General features: G+C 44.8%; 1 protein-coding gene across 20 annotated transcripts in view; it reads left to right on the top strand.

Annotated features, from left to right (window-relative positions):
• GRIP1 (glutamate receptor interacting protein 1) overlaps positions 1–17,968 on the top strand; it is a 1,044,357-nt gene that overhangs the window by 576,154 nt on the left and 450,235 nt on the right. The window contains exon 1 of one of the 20 annotated variants that reach the window (XM_069229172.1): positions 870–1,424. The exons of 15 other annotated variants lie outside the window; for them this stretch is intronic. In XM_069229172.1, coding sequence (XP_069085273.1) covers positions 1,370–1,424 — 55 coding nt within the window. In that variant the 5' untranslated portion in view covers positions 870–1,369. Of the gene's footprint in view, positions 1–869; positions 1,425–17,968 lie in introns of those variants that run through there. 4 more of the 20 variants (XM_069229167.1, XM_069229163.1, XM_069229154.1 and 1 more) reach the window with 4 other exon arrangements.

Genomic DNA, 17,968 nt, shown 5'->3' with positions numbered 1-17,968 from the left:
GGTAGGGGAAGGTGGTGAGTGACAGTGCCTCGGTCTCTGCTCTGCACAAAGCCTCCCCCCTCCAAGGCCACGCCCTCTCCTCACACAATTAATGTTCAGAAGTTGCCAGGTCTGGTTCACAAACAGTGAGAGGGGGTTTGCTTTTAAGCAGCAGGATGTGTTCTAGTGATTTGGATTCGGAGGTTGTAGTTGGTGGTATTTGTTGGGAACCACGTTCCCAAGCTGATTTTTAATTTTAGCTAAACCGTTCCCATATGTTTTTTGCAAAGCATAACCTTCCCTGCATGGTTAATGATAACTCTTACTTGCCTCAGTTTGATAAGGAAGGAGAGGGTGTCCAACACTGCGAAGATCAATTGAACCTTAATTTGTTTATCACTTAAGGTGGACGCTTTTACTTTATATGTACTTACCTCTCGGTGAAAGTCCAACAATACAGTTTCAGAATAGTTGTTCTTTTTATTAACGCCTTTGATCCGTACTTCTCATGCACTTCCACCGCTGGTTGGATTAGGTTTTTGGTTGGTGGATAGGAGTACAATTATGTGGCATGATAGCACTGTGTGCAATGTATGTGCTACCATAATGTGTATGTTGTATAACCTCCACGTCATATGATCTTTGAGGAATGGTGAGGTCGGCCCAGCATGTCATCTTTCCTGAGCTAGTGAAACGAGTACCACTGACTGGGATAATAGAAGTATTATCGCTGTGCCACTGTTCTGGAGGGGTTTAAAGCCCTATAAAACAAATGATGTTTAGAGAGTTGGCATGGCAGGGCAGTGATTAACGCTTGGTACTTGTGTCGTACGGTGCCGGTGGTACGCTAGCGCGCTCTGTCGTTTCGCCCTGTCGGCGCTTCGAGGCGTGCAGTAATTCCCTGCTTGCTGGAGATCAGCATTTTCGCGCGGATGCTCGGGCAGCGCGGTCCCTTCTCTATTCCGCGAGGCTCCGCGGTCCCCTCAGTGCTCCGCGAGAGGCGCAGGGTGAGGGATGAGCGGCTCTGACCTGCGCACTGCAAGCGCACGGTGCGCCCCTCGGCGGGCCGCAGCGGAATGGGAAGCCCGGTGACTCGTGTCTAGCGCCCCACGCAGCGCTAGGCGCCCCGGGGAATGCGCGCAGGTGCCCCACGGCCCCCCTCCCGCGGGCTCGGCACGGCTGCCTGGGTCGTGCAGTCCTCGGCACTGCCCCTCCTGCCGCCGAGCCAGGCCGGCAGGCACTGCCGTCATCGCGCTAGGATGGCGGGCATCTGATCTCGCCCACCCGCTCCCCTAGGAAGGGCGCACCGGAGGGGGCTCTCGCCGGCTCCCGCAGCATCCACCGGAGAGGTAGCGCGGGCCCCGCCGAGCCGGGGCCGCCCCCCGCAGGGATGATCGCCGTCTCCTTCAAGTGCCGCTGCCAGATCCTGCGGAAGCTCGCTAAAGGTACCGTGTCCTCTCCCCCCTCCCGAAACCGGGGATCTCGCGGCGAGGGCTGTCGAGCGACATTATGTCGCCGACACTGCAATGATGAGGTCTGTGTTTAGTCTACGCGATGTCTTTTCGATATGCCTGTGCGATATCATGTCGCCGACACTGTCGTGATGTGATCTATGCATAATCCAGGTGATAGTCTTTCCATATAGTGCCTACGCAATATAATGTCGCCAATGGTTGTCATGTGGTCGGTGAACGATATAATGTCGCCGACATTCTTGCGATAAGTGCTGCGATATAACGCTTTCGGTGGATGGTCTCAATACGGTGGCCATCGGTCTGTGTGATCCGAGCTGCATTGACATTGCAAACCTCAGGACTTCATTAGCGCCATACAAGACTTTGAATGAATAAACCCCGAAATACAAGCAAGGTGTGTAGACGAGGGGAATGTAACAAAAGGTTCGCTGCAGGAACCGTGCGTTCTAACCAAGCTGTCATTTACTGTTTTCTTTTTTGAAAGGATGAGCGCATGTCAACTTCACAATTAAACACATTGCATTGGCTCTGATTACATAACTAACGACAGGCGTGTTTCGACAGTAAAGATTGCCTATGAATATGGTACATTTTTTCAACACATTACTTTTACCATTTAGCAGTGCCCTGGGTGGATAATTCGGTGTATAAATGTTAGGTAAACATCCATTTTCTTTTTAATGAGGTGATCAGTAGGTCGTTAAATACATTACTGAACCGTTCCACTGATGCCACCGAAGGAGCCCTGGGCGCAGGGAGAGGAACTGTTTGCCCAGGATCGCACAGTGACGGGGAGCTGAGATCCTAACTCGGGTCTGGTTCCAAAGTCCGCATTTTCAACACTCGACCACGTTCCCAGTGTGCAGTTTTGCAGCCTCTGATTGCCACTGCCTTGGTGGGCGCTTATGCTGTGTAAGTGAGTTGTGTAGTGCGTCTGAAGTTGTGGAGATGTGTATACTAGATTAGGAGATTTTTCCAGTCACCTTCTCAGTCTGTGGCTCTTGTGTCTGGATCCGTTCATTTCATTCTATGCTGGAATGGCAGTAGCGCCTGTATTGATCTGTTAATATAGTTCCTGGCAGTCACTTCTGGTAAAGTGATTCACTGCTCGTGCTTACAGTGAGGACGAGGCAGATTCACATGGATGTGCGTTTATGTATTTTACGATTGTTTCAAATATAAAGCACGGCGTTGCGTTGAGCCCGTTTCTAAGCACGTCCTGTTAGTTTGGAGAAGACAGGGGAAGTGAATAGGTGGGAGATAATGGTTTGTCCAAGTTCACACAGTGTGTGGGGCACAGCTGAGACCGACCTCCATCCGCACAGTCGATAATTTATTCGTGAGGTCAGTGGCTCACTGCACTTGTTCGTGAAGTAGCGAAGCGGGTTAACGCGCTTAGTGTGTGCTGTAGCTGTGTGTGACACGTTTGCCTCACAGCCTGCCGATGTCGATACATCTTTTCAGGTACACAATCCAACACAACCGGCTGGCCGTTGGGAAACCCTCACCCTGGCGGGAATTGAGATGCGCTTTGGTGTCCGATGGCTGACTCGCCCTGGCACAAACACACACCTCAAACTCCGCTTAGACATGGCTGTTCATTTAAAACATCTCGCATCACTCAACACATCGCTCGTCACACATACCATACAGGTCTGCAGTCAAAAGGACTGCTGGAGCGCTGCAAGCCCGTGCAAATAGCAGAAAGGCGCTACACGAATGCTCATATTATGACACAGAGTGGTTCGAAGAGGGCCATTCACAGCCGCATCTGTTCCAGCTCTTGGTTTATGCACCTTTTGTTGCCATGTATTTAGTATGCAACAACGCTTGTTCGTCTCTACCGTATTGAGATGCCATTGGGTCTGTGGTCCCCACACTCAGGATTTGATGACGACAAATTGTGTCAGGGGCCCGGGGAAGGTCGGTCAGATTGCACTCACGAGTAATGCTGCAAATGAACCCATTATTGTTGCATTTTGCAGAGTTCGTCTGCTTGAAGTGCATTTAGCCTGGCATGGATACATCGGAAACTGGCACGTTAAAAGTGAGCACTGACCACAATGAGATGATAGTGCATAGCTCATCACCTGTTGGAACTAGGAGTCAAGCGATGTGATCACGGCTTTCCTCTGCACCGCACAGTAAGATCTTGGACACACCACTTCTCTCGCCTGCAAGACAAATAGTTCCGTTTCAGAGGCGGTTTGAAAATTGGGTATTTTGCCATCTAGCGGCCAGAAGGCAGCTAGCATCCACCAGTGGAGCTGTGCAGAGAGCATCTTCGGAAGTAGCTCGCATCCATCCAACGAGCTGTGCAGAGAGCATGTTCGAAAGTAACTCGCATCCGTCAGTGGAGCTGTGCAGAGAGCATAATTGAAAGCAGCTCGCATCCACCCGAGGAGCTGTGCAGAGAGCATGTTCGAAAGTAACTCGCATCCGTCCGAGGAGTTGTGCTGGGAGCATCTTTGGAAGCAGCTCACATCCACTAGAGGAGCTGCGCTGAGAGCTTCTTTTGAAGCTGCTCGAATACGCACAGGAGCTGTGCAGGGAGACTGGAAGCAGCCCGCATTCACCCAAGTTGGTGTGCACAGAGCATATTTGGAAGCAGCTCACATCTATCTAGGTGCTGTGCAGAGAACATCTTTGGAAGCAGCTCACATCCATCAGAGAAGCTGTGCAGGTAGCATCTTTGGAAGCAGATCGCACCCACCCTGGAGCTGTGCAGGGAGCATCTTTGGAAGCAGATCGCACCCACCCTGGAGCTGTGCAGGGAGCATCTTTGGAAGCAGTTGCGTGACAGATGGTATCAGCGCACAGAGCACTAGCAACTTGCACAAATTGCTTTCCTTAAACACGCTTGCATTTAATGGAATGGGCTCCTCCCTCTATTTAATCTTAAGTGTAAAGCTGTCCATTATGTTTCAGATTTATCCTTTTTCAGCTTTTTCCTCCAGTCGTTTCCAGCACTTAATTTCATTTCAAAAGTCATAACATTTGCAATTGTAAGCAAGGAGTGGATCTCCCTGTCACTTGCACTCAGACTACATTCGTCCAGTGTTTCCACATCATTGGGTCGATGTGGTCTGGTGACTAAGAATTTGACTTTGGAAGAGGAATCTGGGTTTTAAACCCAAACATTGGGAAGAGGATGTGGTCTTGTGACCAACATGTGGACTTTTGAACAGGAACCTGGGATCTATTCCCCAACATTGGGGCAGAGGTGTACTCTAGTAACTAAGGGCCTTACTTGGAGTCTGTCAGTCCGGCCAGACTTGCAGTGGTGGTAGACCGCCGCACTCCAGACGGTCCGACCGTCACATTACGACCTTGGCGGTTGGACAGTACGACCCTAGTGTGGCATGCGCAGTGCAGGAGCCCCCCTGCCCAGCACCCTTGGAATACATACTGTGTGCTACAGTAGACAGTGTGTATTCCGAGGGCCTCTGTGCGACATATTGGCCTCAGCTCCATTAGGAGCTGAGGCCAATGCCACAGCATGGTTTCCACTGGGCTGACCAGTGGAAACCTCAGCTTTCTGAGGTTTCTGCCGGTCAGCGCATTGGGACCTTGTAATTGGGCCGGGGGAGATTGCCAACTCTGCAGCAGTCTCCTCTCCACGGGGCTCCTCCAACCTTGTAATGAGGCCCTAAGATTTTGACATGGGAACCAGGGTTCTAGTACTAATCACCAGGGGGGAGATGTGGCATAGTGGCTGATGTCAGCTTTGGAGCACTCTAACTTGGGTTCTAATCCAGAACATTAGGGAGGAGAGGTGATCTAGCAACTAAAATGTGGTGTTTTGGATCCAGAACCTGTGTTCTAATCCTGAACATTGGAGAGGAGATGTGGTCTAGTGACTACATTGTGGCACTGGATCCTGGGTTCGAATCCAGATCATTAGGAAGGAGATATGGTCTAAAAAGTTTTATTTTTTTTCCAGATGTGTTCTAATTATAATCATTGGGGGCAAGGTCAGTGGCATAACATTAGCCCCCGCAGCTCCTGTGGTGCGGAAGGGGCGCTTGAGCTCCTGGGGGCTCCCTAAGCACAGCCGGCACTGTGCACAGGAGGAGAACCCCTGACCTGATCCCGGGGGCCCCCTCCATGTACTTGGCATGGGAACCCCCTCAAGTTCGTTACACCATTGGCCAAAATACGATCTAGTGACTAAGGGGTTGACATAGGAACCTGGGTTCTAATCCATATCATTGGGTCAGAGACGTGGTCTAGTGACTAAGATGTAGACATAGGAACCAGGATTCTAAACACAGTGATCGTGGAGGATATTTGTAGTCACTATGATGTTAATTTTGCAGAATAGAAACCTGATTTCTGAGCCAGAATGTAATAGAGGAGATGTGGTTTAGCAACTAAAGTGTGGACTTTGGAACGGAAACCTAGGTTGTATTCCAAACATTGGGAAGGAGATGTGGTCTGGTCACTAAAACGCTGTCATGGGATCCAGGGTTCTAATCCACTTCACTGGGGACCAGATTTGGTCCAGTGACACTGATTTCAACTTCTGAGCATTGGAACTTGGGTTCTTATCCTAGCTCTTGCTGTTGATTGAAACTTGTGTATTTTTTAGAAAATCGCATAACCTGGCTGTGCCTAACACTATAAATATGCAATCCAATTGTAAGTATGCAAAATGTGCAACTCACTATATAATACCGGAGGGATGTAAAAAATCTTGTATATTGTCACCATTCTCCATCTAGTGTAATCAGATCAGTTGCTACCCAGTTAGGACTGCTCTCTAAAAATGCCAGTACATACATACTTCATTATAGGGTGACACCTGTAAGATATCTAACAGGCATGATGGGCCGGGGGTGCTGTGAGATGGTCAGTAACTGCCTCGCTGCACCTTTCATGTAATCTGAAGCAACTTTGAGGCTGATCTTTCTTGAGTGGACCAATTAAAATCCTCTCCAGTGTTAAAGCAAATAGGAAAAAACTGCAGTTCTTAAGTTACATGTATTTGTAAAACTTAACCATTTGTGTGATTGCATATAAGGGTGGGTGTAACTTACGTAATTCTCTGTAGAATAGTGGCGTGGAGTCGCCTAAGATTTCTGGGAGATTCTTTGTGAATTATGCAAGAAGCGTCATTCTGAATTTAGTGCTATTTCTCAGCAGAGTAATGCCCACTGCTCCCAAAATGGACGCGAGGAGGCATTTTGTGCTAAGAAGCAGCATTAAATGCAGCAGAACACAAACAGCAAGCAAGAGCGTCTGTTCACATTCATTAAATGTGCTCTTGTGGTAGGATTTTTCCCCTCAAATTTCTCTTAGTTATGTGAGCAGGAGTAGCCCTTTAATTATCAGTAATTCCACATCAAAGAGTAACCTGGAGTTATTGAAATTACTCTGATTAATCTTGCATAATCAAAATTCTTCCTTGGCCTAGTCCCATGGTTCTTTTAGCGTCTAGGCATCCTTAACGGTTTTGGGATTCTTGGTGGCTTTCATCAAGGCGGTCTGTCGGCATTGGATTTGGCTGTTTTTTGTGATGATAGGGTGCATGCCAGACAGCTTGGCAGTGGTCTGAAATGAAGAGATTTCACCCCAAAACCATGTTAGGATGAGCTGTGCATATGTTTATTCTCAACAAGGAACGCCAACTTTCGTAGCTTCCACATTTTCAAGTGAAAATAAAAAAAATATATATCAAATGTCATAATCTATTGACAGTCGACCAATAAATGCTACTGAGCTAGTGACAATATGAAGGTGTCTGTGACTGAGAGGGCAGCCTCACAAACATGTTTAAAAGTTGGGGCTGTCTTTCCCCTCCTCGGACTCATATTTAAGGTCTAGTGGACATGAAGGCTTCCTTCCTTTATTTTATGACTCTTAATAGGTTCCAAACACTTGAAAGACAATATATTTATGTATGCATTTGATAAAGCATGTTAGCTGCCATTACCCAGCCAATCGTATGCTTGTAATAAAAACTGAAATTGACTTGTGCTGCCTTGCAGGCCACATCCAAAAGTCCGTGTGCAGCGAGGGTGGGGCATAGGGCAGAGTTTAAAGCACAGGGGTCTTCCGGCATCACCATCAGGGCAAGCTATGGTGACTTCTTGAGCATGCCATTCTAGTCGCGTGCTAGAACTAACCCTCAAGCACACTATGGAGGGCTGCTCCTCTGTCCTTAAAGAAGTCAGAATATTTGGGGAAATTATGAGCTCACGACTGTCCCTGTGTCCTTACCCCTTCTCAGCGATGTTTACACAAGTAAATATAGCTAAGGGGGAGAGGCTGAAGGACCGATAATGGAGAGATACTGGAATGGAGGTGAGGAAGCAATCTTCTGCCTCCTAGAGGCTCATGCTGGTCTGTCCTATCTCTCAAACAGGGCACTATGAATGACCTTTAACTAGGGTGACCATATTTCGAAAGCCAAAAACCGAGACATTCTGCAAAAAATAGAAGAAGGACTAATTTAACATTGCCCAAGTGGGCACAGAATGACAGCGCTCATCAATACAGAAACACAGGGCAGGCACTAAATGACATTTTTTTTAGTTTTTAAACCCAGTATCGAGCATGTCATTAAAAGAGCATTCGTGTAAGAGATACTAATTAGTATCGCTTTGTAACACATAAAACCCTGTTCCCTACTTTTAAATCAGACACTTAAGACCGGCTGTGCCCTGCACTGTTATGAACATTAGAGATGCTGGTGTTTGATTGTGTGGCATGGATTCCCTTTAGGATAGACAGAGTCTAAGAAGACAGGTATGCCCAAGTGTGGGTCTCAGGCTCACTGTGCCACTGGAACCAAGCTGTACCTAGCAGAAAAGCCCTAATAGGGCTGAAACCAGTCCTAGGTTGCTTGTGTTCTGTTTCAGGGAGGACCTGGCCTGGCAGTTTGGTCTATAATGTTCCAATAAGGAGCAGGGTCAAGACTGATTTGCATATTGCTAAGGTGGCATGGTGGGCAAAAAACAATGGGATGGGATGCAGCCAATGACTGAATTTAATTTAAGTATTCCATCCATCATCTTGTTGTTTTGCATTTGATGCTTTAGGTGCAATGAGTATGCCCAGGTGTGGGTCCCGGGGTCTTTGTGCCACGAGAACCAAGCTATAAATGACAGAAGAGCCCTAAAAAGGGTGATACTGGTCCTGGTTCGCTTTTGTTCTGGTTCAGGGAGATCCTGGGCTAGCAGTTGGGCTGGGCTGTTACTATTGGAGGAGAGTCAAGCCTAATTTTGCATATGACTGGGTCCAAACTGAGGTGGCATGGAGGGTGAAAGACGATTGATTGGAATGTGACCCGAGCAATTGCCAGTGGCTGATATTAATTCAAGCATTACATCCATCTCCTTGTTTTTGCATTTGATGCCCTAATGTTTGCTTGCATGGCATGGCTTCCACGTAGAGTAAACAGAGTCTTAAAAGACAAAAGACATTCACGTGAAAACACATCTCTGGCTTCCGTGGAGCACTAACCTATTTCTCCCCGGAGGCCACTTTAAGGAGCCTCCAACTGAACAGAATGAACTTTTCTTTTTTTGCACAATTCTTAGTATTGATCTTCTGCCTGCACTCCAATTTTAGTCTGATAAGAGGACTGAGACTCCGGGGGATCACGTTATTTGCCCAGGTCACATAAATGGAATCAAACAGAAGTGCTTCCTGGGTACACAGTCTGCATTTGCAGTTTAGCCAGTGGACTGCAACCCCCTCATTGGCTTAGAGAAACGGTCAAATCCATATGTGATATTTTAGTTGTAGGGGTCCCTCATGCCTTTTCACAACGCTTTTGTTCCCCTTCCAATGAAAGCTTCCCCTTGGACTAGTGAGTAGGAGAGGCTGCATCAATGAAAAGAAGTGTCCTGAAGTTGTGTCAGCTGCAAGGTCAGCTGTTGTTACAAACCTGTAAGGGGACAAAAGACCTTAACATCTGACTTGCATGCTGCGGATCAATGCACAAGTCAGACACAATGTGGGCAAGCAGTGCGGAGCTGCGGTCTAGTGGTTAAAATGTAGACTTTGGCACCAAGAATCCTTGGTTCTACTTCCAGCTTCCCACCTTAGTAAAAAAGTCTGCTGTCCTAAACAAAGCAGTATAGGGCCTGATTACGATCTTGGCGGATGGGATATTCCATCACAAATGTGACAAAATCCTGCCGCCGTATTACAAGTTCCATTATATCTTATGGAACTTGTGAAACGGTGGGCGGGATATCCGTCACATTTGTGACGCAGTATCCCATCCGCCAAGATCATAAGCAGACCCTAACTTTTCATACGCCAGACACTCTATTTGAAAGAATTCCGTACATTGAGGTTTCATAAAAATGAACTCTTTTTTACAGCCTGGTAACATCAGCAAGCAAATTAGTTTACAGTTTTGCACTATGCAAGTCCCCTCCCTCATCCAAGTGTTGTTTGTTGTAGCTCATTTCACAAATACTGACTGAGCCCGTTCTTTTGTTACAGCTGTAATTGAATAAAAGAAAGTCAGTATATCTGCCAATACTACATTTTTTTATTTTCACTTGTCGACATTTTTGTGTTTTCAACATTAAAATAATTTAGTTTGCACTTTTGCAGTAGAGGTCTATTGGGTACTAGTCCAATATACTTCTAAATCAAGCCTGCCTGCACTTCAGGTATTTATCTGCATGCCTGTTGCCATATATTGTTAATTTAGCAAAAAATGCGTTACTCTAATCGGAGAGCCATTGAAATTCAGCTTTCTCTTGAAAAAATAAATCTTAGTGGGCATCTCCTCGCCTCTCAACAGGTGAATCAGATCTATTTTAAACTAAGTCCGTAAAAAGCTGTGCATTGTGGCTTACAAATCACAAATAACTAATTGTAGCTACTGTCTTTAATATGTAGGTAAGTGAAGCAAAACATCTTGTACTTATTTAATGAATGTGCCCTGCTTTCAGTGAGAGTCAATGCTAATACATGAAGAAGCATCTTTGCTCCTCTCTTTCAATAATTTGCAATTCTTCCCAAAACTTTTCCTTAAACCTTTAGGGTATTACACTCCACGTTTCTGTGGTCAAATTTTTTGCCAGTGCTCACCACTGGTCCTGTGAGAGCTGGACTCTCCTCCCTTTCCCCATCGCTGTACGCACACACAATGTGTCACTTTAATGTCCCCGGTCATACCTGAAATTGGCCCAGCTTTTAAAGGCAGTTGTGTGTGGTACCACAATGTAGCTGCTACTTCAGATGAGATTTGGGGACTGGCACCACAGTAATATGGCCCCCCATTACCAGCGCCTCTCACCGTTCTTGGGACATTTGCATTTGTTTTAAGTCAGTGGTTGTGTGCAGTAACCTGTGTGTGCAGAATTTCCTGGTACTCTGAATGGATTTGGGGCAAGGGTCTACTTTAATATGTCTGCCATATTTTTCCATATCCTGCATTGCTCTTAGTTTTCCTGTAGTTTTCCGCCGTTTCCTCACCCAGGAATTGTGCAGTTGTGTTCTCTTTTACAACTGCAGAGACAATCCATTTAACTTATCTTTGTTTTACTTTAAACATATGAATGAATGCATGCTTCAGCATTTCTACATTTTACAGTAGTACATTGCTTCTGCCATTTATCAACATTTGTGTATTACCATATGGAAGACTAATTAAATTAGTAATTTTGCAATGTGATACGTTTTCTCCTGTTTTCCATTAAATGCCAGCATCATATACATGTAAATTTACTCTCTGGGCACTTAATCACTTTTTTCCATACATATCATCTGCCAACAGGTACTAATTGAAGGGAAGTGGTCATTATTCTAAACGATGAGCGATTGAAATCGAGGCTTTTATGTCTATGTTCTGAACCTTTTACCCAGTCCCCTGCTCTGAAAATCCAGAGTACTGTCATTAATTAACTCCTTACTTAAACTCATACACGGAAGAGGAAAGCACATACACTGCAAATTGAAACCTTCTTACCAAAAACAGAACGTGTCAACAACAAGCTACAACATATCCACTGAAATTCAGTCACCACAAGCTGAAACCTCTACTTTGAGTTATATTCATCATGAACTGAAATCAGTCAATGCTAACTGAAAATTAAACAATGCAAACTGAAACTGATCTACCACTAACGGGAAGTGGCTCAGTGCAAACAGCAGCTCATCCATTGTGAACTGAATACATTCCCCGATAACTAGAATCATCCTACACAGACATACATTTCTCTTCACAAAGTGTTATTCATCCACCACACTGCAAGCTCCTCTGAAAATGTCAAAATCGACAAGACTGATTCACAGGTAATGGAAACTGATCCATGTAACTAGATATCATATGCCATGGGCAGAAATGCATCCACCACGAACAAAAACTGATCCACAACAGCCAAGCATTTGTCCCCCACTAAAGGTAACTCAACATCAACCATGAATTGAAACCACCACTAAAACACATCCACCACCTTGATGCCTTTTTCCAGATTGTTGAAGTTGAAGGGTATATTTGGTGGTTTCAGACCGGAAGATTACATGTAGTCCTTATAGACCAGCGTTCTGTTATTTGGTGTAAGATGCAAAGTTGGGTCACAAAAGCTTCCCCAGCTCTTCTGCGTGGCTTGGTTTAAGGATCACCGGGGGTGTATCTTGGTCAGTAAGACTGGAGGGTGCAACCTTCAGATGTTTCCATCAATCGTGCTGACATACTGATAAAATGCATTACACGATAAGCAGGGCATGGAGGGGGCTTACGGGGCACTGACACAGGATAGGAGTGAGGGTTGTTAACAATAGAAAGTGGGAGGAAACACAATATTATGTAAAATAATCAACATTCTAGAAGACCTTCAAAACCGGGCAAGTGAGAGGGTATTATTTTTGTCTGTGTGAATGTGAGAATCCGTGGTGAAAAGCAACAGATATCACACAATATGACTGGGAGCACATGTAAACAGCCATTTACTAGAAAATACATTTATGGGGGTGGTGGGGAGGTGTAACACCCAGCTTGAAGCTACGCCCCTTATGACCATGTCCTATCTCATGAAAGGTCGTCTGAACATTGAGTCACATATAACATAATCCAGTTCTAAGCCAAAAATCTTATCACCGGTTAAAAAGGCTGAAATGTTGGTATTCTAATAGATGAAAGGCGAGAACCAGTTGCCATGAGGTACAATCCTTCAGCCCACTCTAGACAAAACAAGTCCCAATATCACTTGTATACATTATGAGAATCCAAGCAAAGTGAAGATTCTTCTTAATATTCTTAAGACGTGGAGAAAGGAGTTGGCCAATGCCTCTATCTGCAATGCTAAGAATTAATTAATGGTTTTGAAAACATTTTTATCACACGCAGCCACCTTCCTGACCACTTGCTCACAGTAGATAATAATAATTGGCCATTTAATTTGAGCACACATCTTTCTGAATTTTCTTGTGATGCATAACTATAGGTGTTCATATTGCTCAATAGTAACTCGGAAGCACAAAAGGCTGAGTCAAGACCCAGCAGGCTTCTATTCTGTCACCTGTAGGTTATGCACAGATTTCTGCTCAGGTGTCAGCCCATCGAACATCCTGCCTAGATATGTTTTATGGGCAGCTGAAGTGAGCTTGCAGTTTGCAAAGATCCAGGCAGAGACACCATTGTGTCTGAATTTTTGAGTCAAATATCTTCCTCACAGTTGTCAAACGTTCCTTATAACTTGGGCTAATTAGTAAAGTGTCTAGTCTTTTAGGTTTAACCTTACATTTGACTAACTTACTCAACTCTCAGATCATGGGGTAGATAACCATGACTATGGAAAGATACCTAATCTAAATTTGATATGCAAAGTCCTACATGTAATCTGTCCTGTTACATCAAGATAGGTAGTGCTCACTTCAATCACTTTTTAACTTCTTTAATTCACGCATCCTATATTTGTTTGCTGTAGGACACACATCTTAAGTATTGACTAAAACACTATTTCAGAGTATGTAGTTGGTTCTTTGAAAAGAGGGACACCCTGCAATAGTTGGAATTGTTTTTTAGTTTCATTTTAAACTTGTGTTTTTCTGCTAATCAAAAACAACTGCAATTAATTTTTGGCATGTGCTCTGAACGGCCTAGCTCCTTATTTGCTCATTTATTAGGATTGTGTTGTTTATTAATGACACTTTTGTAGAATGTGACGGTATGCAGTCTGATGGGATTCATTTTTCTCAGTAAGCAGAGTCTACTACAGTTCGACTAATATTACTTTACCTGCTGTGCCAAAATCATTTCACAGACTCAATATACAATATCATGTGAAAAATATCAATATCCCCCCTAAAAATTAATCCTGATTCAATATGCAGAAACTGTTCTGATAAGCTTCTGGCTTTGGGGTGGTACCAAAGATCCAAAAGGTAGTCTGTTGTGAAACAGAAACTACGTTTCCAGCATCTCTTTTGGGTAGTAGCGTAGGTAGATTTAGGCGTACATCCACATATGTTGTCAATTTGCACCTTTGCCACTACATCTTTACACAGCAGCCCAGCATATTTCTAAATGCTTCCAAAGTCGGCAGGTAAAGGGACAACATAGGGCCTGGTAAGCTGATTTCCTCCGGATTACAGGTTAGGTGGTAGAGTGGGGGAAGGTGTAATTCCCAGCTGGGTCTCCTGGTTTTAAAGCCAGCACTGTAACCACCAGAGCTGATCTCGTCTCCCGAGCATCTCCCACTTCACCTGCCTGAGGAGAAGCATCACTTCCAAGACCCCTGAAGAAGGGCAGCGCGGGCCTCGTGAGTCACTTGGATTTGCAAGCAGAGAGGCAGTCCTGTTTCCCCTCTCTCCGCTTATTGACTCCAACCTCCAGATTGCCCAAAGCATCAAATGTTTCAATTTATTTTTCCAAACGCGTCCTTGAAGACCATTTGTATGTTGTCAACCTCAGAAGAACTAGAGGTATTTTAGGAAGAAAATATTACTTCTGTTATAGGATTTCAACCCCATCTGTTGATAACTCAGTAAATGGGAAAATGGAGCAGATAAATTACTGGGAAGAGTTTTTTTTTTTTGCCTTGACATGACCATTATTTGCAAAGGAAAGAGTGTGGTGCCTAAAGTGAATGCGCCGTTGACTCTTGCTATCAATTTGCTTGTCCTAGAAAATATTCCTTATATGTCTAAATTAAAAAAATGACTCGCCAACCAGAGTAGCATTAAAAATGGTTTTGACATTACTCGAGCTACAAACAAAAATTAGGTGTTACAGCGAGAGCTTGTGCTATCATGCACCGCAGCACAAACAATATGCACTCACAAACAAACAAAATGCTTATAGAGTTACATGGAGATTCAAATAAGGGGTGTTTGGACAGCCCCTTTCAGCTACTGACTACTGCAGGTCAGCTGGCTTTAGTCATTGGCTCACAGGCTTGTCCATCAGCGTGGGTATTAGCCCACATCATTTTGCGGATGTGAACTACTTTAAAAAGTAGTCCACACACACATTGGAGTTAATGCCTTGCTTTCAAAAAGTTTTTGGAAAAGGCCTTGCCTCCGCACTGTCTCTGGGTATTTCATTCAATAAAGCACACATGGCGAAATTAATAGTTAATAAGTACTTCTCATTTTTCATTGATAATGAACATACGCCCAGACAGACTGATTGTCAAAGCAAGTCATACATTAAGATTTAAATATCCTCCTTTTTTGGAAATCAGAATATCAGAAGTTCTCCTGAGAACGTGTGATCCTCACAGAAGTACTTACATGCGTCAGCGTTATTGCATATAGAAGTTGGACCTGTACCATTAAAGTGGTGGCTTATTTTGGCTTCTCTACATATTTTTCTCCCTGGAGAAACCCAGTACCATACACCAGTGGTTCCCAACCTTTTGATTTCTGTGGACCCCCACTTTAACATTAATGGAACCCAGGGACCCCCACTGAATCATCATTGGAATCCGGGGACCCCCGCCTGAGTCATTACTGGAAGCTGGGGACCTAATTTGCCAATATTTGTTAATATTTTTTAATTTTCTAGGCTCTCGCGGACCCCCTGAGAAGGCTTCGCGGACCCCCAGGGGTCCCCGGACTACAGGTTGGGAACCACTGCCATACACCATCACCTTTCCCCCTGAAATGGACTTACTCCTGACCTTAACTGGTTTCACAGTAGGGACGTACCAGCAAAAGGTTTGTGAATACTCTCAAACTTCAGAGTTTCTGATGTTCTCTGCACCTTCCAGGTGTCCTCACCCTGAAACGTTCCAAACCTTTCTCTGTTTGCAAATGTTTTCCTTCAGAGAATTCCACTCCACTATCACAATATTTTAGCGAGAAAATCCCTTTCTTGAGGACAGTTCACATTCTTTCAATCAGTAAAGTAGATTTTGACTCGCATCTGCAGGTATGTGTGCACATACTTAAAACAGACCTTTGAGAATCAGGCCCAAGGACCAAGTTGACCACCTAGATAATATGTGAATTGGCCCCAGGTCCTCAGAATCTAAAGCTTGCAATTGAGCCACTAAACCATATTAAGGCAATTTATTTGTGTGCAACTATGATGTAATAAGGGGAACAAAAGCAATTATTTATTCTTAACATTGGAAGGTGCATTTATGAATGGAAACAATCCCCCACTCTCAGTGCTTGATTAGGAAAACATAGAGTACAGGTGCCCAAAGCTCTGCTCATTAGTTTGTGGTCAGTGCTATTAAATGTCGGTGTGCCAATAACTAAGGCTATGTGGTCCTGAATCCACCCTAGGCCTCTCAGATCTACTGCCAAACACTCCCTTTACCCTTTATCCCACTCCTGCAGGTCACTTTTTTCGCCCTTGCTGCATTTTTTCCGTTTTTGTCTTTGTCCTTCTTTCCCGTTTGTGTGTTTTCCCCTCACTTACTATTGGGAGATTCTTGTTGAGGAAAAATAAGTGCTGTTCCCCAAAAATGAGTGCCGGTGCCCCCCACCAGCAACCACCGTTTCAAATTAAACACTGCTTACTATGCTGGGTATTCTACAGTTACAAGGTTAGGGTTAGGACTGTGGTATCTTCTTAGTGGGCCGTCCGGCAGGTAGATAATCACAGACAAACATGTATGTTTGCTGGGATTCACATACTGAATGCAGGTAAGCTCCCACCGTGGTAATTCACATACATTTGTTGCTGTTAAAGGCAGGAGTTTGTGTCTTTCCAGAGTGGGAGAGGGGAGGGACACCCCCATGTTTAAAGGGGACTACGGGCAAGGTGTTTCTGCACAGGAAAAACCCCATAGAGAAAACAAAGCCACGCCTCCTATGGCATTTAAGTGCTTTGTTTCTATATGCAAAAGTTTCCACGTGGAGGAAATTTGAAGCACCTGAATTTTATGTATTGAAGTACTTCATGGAAACTGAAAAAGTTGTACATTTCATAAAGAACTCATAGAATTCTCAGTTAGTTCTGAAGACAAGGCCGAATGCTGGGAAAACCTCACTTACATACAAGTTTTGAGCAGTTGTCTTCCGGCGATGAGGCAGTTCATGGGCTGGAGCGGTCCTGCTGTCAGTTGAATGGGAAATCGGGCTATAGCCTGCGGTGGCAGCAACCGTTGTGCCGGTACACAAGAGTTGATGCATTTCGAGGTCAAACTGTGGGCCCGTGCAATAGATAGTCCCATTCACGATTGGAAAGGTAACAGGAGGAAACTGGGGAGGCAGCACACGGATGTTCCGAAATACAGGGATTTCATGGCTCTTAGTCAAGCCTCAGAAAGTCTGAGTGTTGGGGTCAGTAAGCAATATGTGGGAGAGATTGCCCCGGAGAGGGGCTCTACCAATTTTCCCACGAACTGTGTGCCAACATCAAGTCAAGGATTGAAGCCCCCTGCATGAGAAACCTACTGCGTGCAGGAGTCTGATTGTTAACAGGACAAACCAAGTACAGAAAAAAGAGAGAAGATGCCGAGACCTGGTTGAAGTATTTTTGGGAGCTATGTACCTTTCCTCTCTCTGTCTTACAGAGACACAGGTCACCAGCTGAGGGACAGACGTGTGATGATGTAGCAGAGTTGTAGTTGTCTGTGGATTGAAGTGACTTCTTTTTCTCTCTTGTAAGGAAGAGGAGGCAGGCAAATGGGCCCAATAGTCTACTTTTTCTACTCTCATTCCTTGACAAGAAGTCAACCCTACTGATATTGTTCGGTATGGTGACCAGATTTTCAGAACAGAAATCCAGGACGGGCACAGACATAGATATAGGCCCCATAAGGACCTTTGAGGTTTCAGGGCTTTTTATATCCAAAGATAAATTCCAACCTAGTGGCAGTCGCCACTAGGTACTTAAAGTTAGAACTGTGTTTATTGGCTTGCCTATATATTTGGCACCCTTTGACAGATCTTCATAAAACTTTACAAAAAAAAGTGTGCCGGTGATTCTTCTTATGCATGGAAAGTTTCGGGACGATCCATCTAGCAGGGGCCGAGAAAAAAGGGGGTCAGAAAAGTTGCATTTACGAAGTTAATTTCCATGGTACCTTTGAACAAGACTACATCCTGAACCGCTGGATGGAATTGCACCAAATTTGACAGAAAAT

The sequence above is a fragment of the Pleurodeles waltl genome, chromosome 4_1 (genome assembly GCF_031143425.1).
Source record: "Pleurodeles waltl isolate 20211129_DDA chromosome 4_1, aPleWal1.hap1.20221129, whole genome shotgun sequence".
NCBI lineage: Eukaryota > Metazoa > Chordata > Amphibia > Caudata > Salamandridae > Pleurodeles > Pleurodeles waltl.
This window is presented reverse-complemented; position numbering and strand designations above follow the sequence as displayed.